General features: G+C 41.8%; 1 protein-coding gene across 1 annotated transcript; it reads left to right on the forward strand.

Moving 5' to 3' along the window:
- Positions 1–6,146: 6,146 nt before the first annotated feature.
- On the forward strand, positions 6,147–7,355 carry LOC145397651 (uncharacterized). Its single transcript, XM_080270694.1, has one exon. The coding sequence runs from the start codon at positions 6,147–6,149 to the stop codon at positions 7,353–7,355; it is 1,209 nt and encodes a 402-aa protein (XP_080126820.1).
- Positions 7,356–8,141: the final 786 nt, after the last annotated feature.

Raw genomic sequence — 8,141 nt, forward strand, 5'->3', positions numbered from 1 at the left:
TCATTTTTAATGGCAATGGCATTGGAAGAGGTATGCGCTGTCTGAACGATTTCAAGTATTTGCATTGTTACTCGCTGTTAAACACTGTTTTGATTTTTTGAGGTCCTTGCTGCTAATAACGCCTAAATCTTCATCTGCTTCTTCCGCCAGTGGGGTACTGAACATGTGATATTCATATATAATGTTCTCGTTGCCAAACTGCATTATCTTACATTCATCTACCTTTTTTCACTCCAATTTATTAACATACCGGGTCTTTTGAATAGATCTGTAGTCTGCTTTCGTTATTACTGTGCCTCCAATCTTCGTGTCATCAGCAAAATTTAGATGCCTTAGAAACGAGTCCATTTTCTTGATCACTGATATAAATAATGAAAAGAACTGGTCCTTGACTAAATCCGCTTGTTCCTTTTATCCAGTCTGATGATCCGCCATTTATCACTACACGTTGCATGCGATTCGTTAACCAGTCACCAGCAGCGGCGTCACCAGGGGGGGGGGCTAGGGGGGCTTAGCCCCCCCAAAATTGTAGCCCCCCAAAATATTAGTAATAAAAAATCACCAGCTTACATAGTATACTTGCAGCTCGGCATTGACTCACCTAGCTTTCCCCGAACCCCTTACCGCCAATCCACTTTTATTCGTGCATCCATATTAGTTTAATACAATATTATTTATAGCTATGTAATGTGATTAGTTATTCACAGTTTACGTAAACCTATGACTCAATTGATAATAGTTTTAATATATTAGTTTCCCATATACTTTTTCCAAGCTTGGTTTTCTTTGAAATATATTTATTGCACAAAGAATGCAAGATTGTATTACATTTATCAGACTTATTATATATTTACAAAATATAATATGATATATATTAATCACGGAGCTTTAAAATTGGATTACGCAGTCTAAAATATCTGATCTTTGCAATTTTTCACAAATTCGAATGTTCAGAGTCTCGGAACTCGGAATGTTTGTTTACTTTGAGAAGTGTCTGTGAACTGTGGCTAAATCCTGTGTTGTTTTCGGTTTTATTTGAATGTATTGGTTTCAGTGGCTGTATAGACATTACTAAGTTCCGGTATATTGCTAGCCACCTCACTTTACCTGTTCTTTTTTGTTTTTAAAGATATGAGATCTAGCCTATACTCTATAAAAAGAGTCAGCAGTACTTGGTTCAGTCGACACTCGACTGTTAGAACTGAATGTCATTTCCCTTTTATAGGCTGTTCTACAATAATACATTTGCGGATATCAGCCAGCAGCCACTCAAGTGATGAAAAGGTCATCTAAAAATCCTCAGGGACAGGGTGACATAAGGAAATTCTTTCGCACCCGCACCTCCAAAGATGACTCGTATGAGTGCCAAGAAAAAGTGGCTGTTATTGGGAATGAGGTGCCAGAACCAACCCCAGATAACCCCAAAGCTGAACCCATTCAGACATGTGTAAGTAGCCCTATATCAAACTATTTCAGTAGTCATTTTATGAAGCTTAAGCCAGGATTTTTTTTATTGATTTATTTTTAAACTGGCTAGGCCTAGGTTATTTCTCATCGTTGCAAATATATTGTCCTGAACGTACAGAGTGGGAAAGTAGGCTAAAACTCTCTCTCTCTCTCTCTCTCTTTCTGTATATATATTATATATATATATATATATATATATATATATATATATATATATATTTTTTAATATATTTTCTCTATTTTTTTACCCACCGCCCAGCACAAGTGATAACCTTGATATACCTGCTGAAGAACCGGCACGAGATCTATTTTATAATTTTTGTTTTTTTGTGAATGGCTGTTTTCCTATTACAGTACCGGTAATGGAAGATAAATCTTGGCAATTATATCTATATACATTGAATAAAGAGCTTCTTTGAATTATCAGATTTAATATGGTAAGACTAAGAAACCGTTATGATACCACATAATACTAGCAATTGAAGAAAAACTATTATCTGCATAAAAGCTTTATACACTTACCTTGTGCACATTATATCATAAGGCTTACTGATACCTGGTATTAGGCCCATCAATATTCATGTGTCCTATAAGTTTCTTATTAATAGCCTGTGAGACCTTATTTTACTTTTTCTTCATCTGTAGGCCTCAAAAATGCCCCTGAACCTGCTCAATTTCCGAAAAATTTTCCGGAGGGGCTTACAGCGCTCCCCCGTATCCCCCAGCTGCATAGGCTTGCTTCGCTCGCCCCCCCTCCCCCTTCTACCTACACCAGGGCTACAGCCCCCCTAAAATCTGACCCCCTGGTGACTCCACTGGTCACCAGTCCATGTACATAAATTGTTAGAGGCCGAGGGTTTTAGATTGTCTAGTAGTCTTCTGTAGGGGACCTTATCAAACTCTGGAAATCTAGGTATATGAGATAGGACGGTATTTTGCTTCCTAATGATCGTATAGGTATGCAAGAAAAGAAAGAAAAAAAAAAAAAAGCAAATTTACAAGGCATGGTCTATCATTACGGAACCCGTGCTGAATATTTGTGATGAAATTATGCCTTTTTAAGGACCAAGGTTATTTAGTCTCTAACAATTGTTTACCACATTTTTTCATGATACTTACGTTAGGTTTTTTGGACGCTAATTTGTGGCGCGTTTTTTATCACTTTAAAATGATAAGTTCCATACTAACGAGCTTCTTTTGATTAGGCGAGGGAAAAGGCGCACAGGAATTACATGAAATACGTTAAATGAAAACAGGACTGGGAAAAGTAACATTGAATGAAGGAGAATAAACAACGAGAGAGGCACGACAAAAAAAGTATAGAGTGATACACTTACAGGGATATAATGAGGGGAGGGAGTGCTGAGGGAAAATGACAAGACTAGTAAGAGGAAACAGTACAGAAAGAGAATCGAGACCAGAAATATTAGCCTTAGTTAGCCCTGCTGGGGAAGCGGGGAGGGGGAGGGCCCCCCAAAAAAAAAGGGAAAAAAGAAAGAAAGAAAAGAAAAGAATAAGAATAACAGAACACAATGTCGGCAGATGAGGCAGAAGGTTGGAAGGGAGTTGCCAAGAGCAGGGTCAGATGATGACGAACAAAGGAAAAAATAAAGGAGAAAGGCAATGGGAAATACAGGAAATGCGTGCAGAGTGGGGAGGGGGGCAAGGAAGCAAAAATGTAATGGACTGATAAAACACGGTATAATATCGAGACAGGCGAAAGAAGGTTGGATGGAGGAAAGAAGGCAACTGACTGGCAGCCAAGAGATTGTGTGAGAGGTAAAGGCAGGCTAAAGTAAGACTGATGGATAAATTTTGCAGATTTGTTAGGATTGGACGGAAAAAGCGAACATCTAACTAATCGATGAAGGAACAGTGGGGACTTCTTCCTGCAGTAGTTTTCTGGGTTGATGAGAGAGAGAGAGAGAGAGAGAGAGACAGACAGAGACAGAGACAGACAGACAGACAGAGAGAAATAACATTATATGTCATCTTTTATTTTTGATGAATAGATATATACTATATAAAAAAAAGAGTGGATACAAAGAAGTAGCACACATAACCGAAGAGAGAAAGAGGGAGGTAAAGGGTACAGAAAAAAAAAAAAAACTTTTTTTCTTCGACACAGAAAACACACACACACACACACACACACACACACACACACACACACACATACACGTAATACATAATGAAAAGAAAATGCGCGTAACCTAGAGAAATACGGATAGCTGTGGGCTGGGAGCCTGGAATTGGGAAAAAAAGTTTTGCCTTTTTTTTATATCATGATGAGGAACGCACATTACAAACAGAACAATAAGAAAAAGAGGATACCGTAAAGAAGGAGCAAGTAAATTGGTAAAGAGAAAACAAAGGAATAAAGTCTATCTCCTCTCTTTCACACAACCACGAAAAAAATATCAAACAGATAATGAACGTAGATGAAGAGGAAAGAACAAAGAAACACAATCAAGAAAAGGCAAGTGAGACTTACATGACCACAAAGCAAATTGCCGCCACGTCGCCGTGTCCCTTGACATTTCACTGCCCTCCCCCCAGCTTATACCCGTTCCCTCATATACCTCTCTGTTTCATCCCCCCATCCCACCTTCAGTCTCCTCCTGCCACTTCCCCCCTCCACCTCACTTTCATATACTCTCCTAGTTGGTCTCTTACTCCATCCTCTCCACATGCCCAAACTACCTCAGTGTATTTTTCTTAATGCATTCTATCAAATCCACATCCACACCACAATGCTCCTGCACTTCCTTATTTCTCAGTCTGTTTCTCCATGCAATTCAACATGCTTCTTTCAAATAGGTAATTTCACTGCTCTTACTCTTGACTTGTGTCCTTTCAACAAGGTCAAAGCGTCGCTTCCATACGTTACGGTGGAGATCACTGTACTGCCATGCAGTGACTTTTTTACTTCCATGCTTACTTCCCTATTTCTCATCACTGCTTTCAATGAAACAGCAATCTTCTTCCCTCCTGTACCCTTTCAAGCGTCTCATCCTCCAAACTTCTGTCCTTAATAATCACACTACCCAAGTACGTAAATGCACTCACATTTTCTGTTTCCTCATTTTCCAGCCTCACTGTACATCCAGTGACATTATTTCTCTTGTAAATCACAACTTCACTCTTCCCTAGATTCACCGTATGATTTTGTTTCTTACAGTACATACTTTCCCAAACTAATTCACTAAGCCTGGCAGTTCCCTTTTATTTTACTCAACAATACAGCATCATCTGTAAACAACAGAACAGGAAGTTTTCAAACTCTGCCCTCTCTCATTGGGACCTCTCCAACATCCACTGTTCTACTTTGTATAACTCCATCTATATACACACATGGAGACATGACACATCTGTTCAGCCTGGCATTCATATAGCAAAATTCACCCACTTCACCATTCACACACACTACAGACCTACTATGCATTTCAGTGGCTGTGTTACCTCGATTTTCTGGGTTTTCTCGGTAACGAAGTGTTGGATCACTGTTATACTTTGCCACAGTTTATTTCACACCTAGCGCTAATTTCTGACTGCATAGTGCATTACCAGAAGTGTATGAGTAAGCTACATACTCTTGACAGTTGAGAGAAATTCCCGATATCCAGAGACAGTATTCGGACACAGCCATCACTACGTCACTCCTTAGACCCCACCCACCTCTCTCCCCCTACCTGTATGATCCCTCCTTCCTTCTATCACTCTGTACCCCCTCCCTCCCTCAACCTCCCCCCTTCTCTCTCTCTCTCTCTCTCTCTCTCTCTCTCTCTCTCTCTCTCTCTCTTGGATTCATAACTTACGGTGCATGCTGTATTCCTGAAGTATATAGAAATATGGTATACCAACATGCACGCGTCATTTTTGTAAAGTGAAATAATGTGGAAGTAAAGCCTTGGGTACGGTAATGTTGAGGGTAATAACGAGCGAGAATGATGGCAAACACATGGTTTACTGGAGCTGAGCAGTTTGAGGTGTTGTGAAGTTACATGGTTTGTTAAACAGGTTTGTGGCTGCACTGTACAGTAATATCCCAGAAATACAGGACGTTGGCTCCAAGGATTAACAGTATGGCATATAAGTTACGTCACTGTCCCCGTGGCTGCAGGAATGGCATTGTCATGCGGCTTTTATCCTTATTTACCAAGGAACAGAGAGACAATCGGCTGAGGTTCAGTTTGCACAGGTGCGTGTCGTTTATAGCTATATTACTGCAACCCATTCATTCCCATCACTAACTTGATGAGTGATGGGCTCCATATCAACGGATACGCATAAACTATCTATACATACCCGAACATGGGTAAAGAAATTGTCATATGATCCAATAATACACCATATAAGGTATTCACTTGGTTATAATACAGCACATCATGCATTTTCACATATGGTGGGTGGTGTAAGAAATTTAAGGGTTAGGGACAGAAGCCACCTTCATGTGTGTGTGTGTGTGTGTGTGTGTGTGTGTGTGTGTGTGTGTGTGTGTGTGTTTTATTTATACATTTTCTTTGCCAAGGTTTCGTTGTTAAAGCGGTAATGGGTCAAGGTGAATTTTGTCTCCAGCCCTGATAATACTTCACCAAAGGTAAAAGACATATCACTAATGTTGTAATATTGACCTATCACCAAGCAGGCCGTATGACAGGGTTGCCTATGCGGTCGGCATGAGCGTCCGTGCGGTGAGGACGGTGGAAAGGCGGCATCGCACCACCAACTGCGAGGCAGGGACGGCCCAGGCACTACCACCACCACCACCTGCAACACCTCCCACAACACCGGCCGGATTCGACAGTTTCACCGTAGCGGCCATTCGTCGCAAAGTCCATTCAAAGTTCGCCGCCAAAGAAGTTATGACTATTGCTTCCCTGACGGAGGAGCTGATGATCGACGGCATCATTCCGATGGCAACCTCGGATACGTCGGTGTGGCGACTCCTCCACGATATGGGATTCCGCTATAGGACATCAAAGCGGACTATGTATGTGAGGAAGGAGTCCCTGGACGTTGTATGCCGGCGGATTAATGCTCTCAGGGCACTCAAGCAACACCGGGAGAGAGGGATGCAGGTGGTGTACCTTGACGAGACATGGTTCACCACCAGGATGCACCACAGCATGAAGTGGGTGGACACAACGCAACCTGCCGCAAGCACCACGGACAGCCGTCACGCGCCCCCTGGAGAAGGGGACCGCTTTGTGGTAGTTGCAGCCGGCACCGCTGATGGTTTTGTGGAGGATTCGTTCCTGTGCTACCACACCAAGACAACCAGCGGTGACTACCACGGCGAGGTTAACGGGGAGCTCTTCCTTCGTTGGCTGACATCACAGCTCCTGCCCTCGCTGGCTGAACCATCTGTGCTTGTATTAGACAATGCGCCATATCACAGCCAGCAGACGGAGAAGAGTCGTTGCCCAACCACTGCCACCAGGAAAGCTGACCTCATTACATGGTTGGAGAAACACAGGCTGCCCTTCCCGCCACACGCGACACGGCCTGAGCTCCTGCTCATATGCAAACGGAACCGTCCACAGCCACAATACATCGTCGACAACACCATTCGAATGTGGGGTCATGAGGTCGTCCGCTTGCCACCAGCCCATCCAGAACTGAATGCCATTGAACAAGTATGGGGGCACATGAAAAGACACGTGCGCTCGTCCTTACAACACTTCACTCGGGCAGACTTGCAGGCCAGGCTGGAGGAGGCAAAAATGGGTGTAACGGCAGAGGTGTGGGCAGGTGCGGTTCGCCGATCACAAGGCTATGAGGAGTACTGGGCCACAGACAACATACACCACAGCATAGATCCCGTCATCATAAACCTCGACAGCGATGATGAGGAAGACTTGTTCTTGGAAAGTGACGTGGAGTAAAAGAAAGGTTATGCTGTGCACTCATGTTGTCATCACTTGTCACCTCATCATATATCCGCTTCCGCTCACAGTGTATTTTGAACTATGAGATACTCTTCCATATAACCTGTAGTTCTCTTTCTTAAAAAGTTATCCCATGGATTAATTTCCGTTTTTATTTCTGTCCTAAAAAGGATTTATAGATATATATTATACACAATAATACTAATAAAGATAATACTAATACTAATAATAATATTAGTAACTAATAATAATAGTAATAATAATATTATTAATATTACTCATAATAAAAATAATAACAATACTAACGGTAATACTATTACTATTACTACTACTACTATTACTACTACCACTACTACTACTATTACTACTACTACTACTAATAATAATAATAATAATAATACAGTGTAATAATAAAATATCTCGAATTCATCATGTTACTGCTCTGGCGCCCATCCCCAATCGTACTTTAGGGTAGAGGCTACAAGGCAAAATGGAAATTAATCCATGAGCTACAAAGAGTATATAGCCCAGATGAAGGCAAAGAAAGACAATTTACGCACACCTCATTGTTTTATGGCTAATCCATGCACCAGTTGGAGAGCCATATACATCTCGTGGGTTAGTGCAAGGTTGAAATTAATTTAATTGAATTCCATGAGAGAGAGAGAGAGAGAGAGAAGGGGGGAGGTTGAGGGAGGGAGGGGGTAAAGAGTGATAGAAGGAAGGAGGGATCATACAGGTAGGGGGAGAGAGGTGGGTGGGGTCTAAGGAGTGACGTAGTGA

This window comes from Coenobita brevimanus, chromosome 5 (genome assembly GCF_032717465.1).
Source record: "Coenobita brevimanus isolate Jiangsu-jjx chromosome 5, ASM3271746v2, whole genome shotgun sequence".
In the NCBI taxonomy this organism is placed as follows: Eukaryota; Metazoa; Arthropoda; class Malacostraca; order Decapoda; family Coenobitidae; genus Coenobita; species Coenobita brevimanus.

Bases quoted from the DNA above. Each gene is read 5' to 3' on its own strand.
- LOC145397651 (XM_080270694.1), top strand. From the start codon at position 6,147: ATGAGCGTCCGTGCGGTGAGGACGGTGGAAAGGCGGCATCGCACCACC.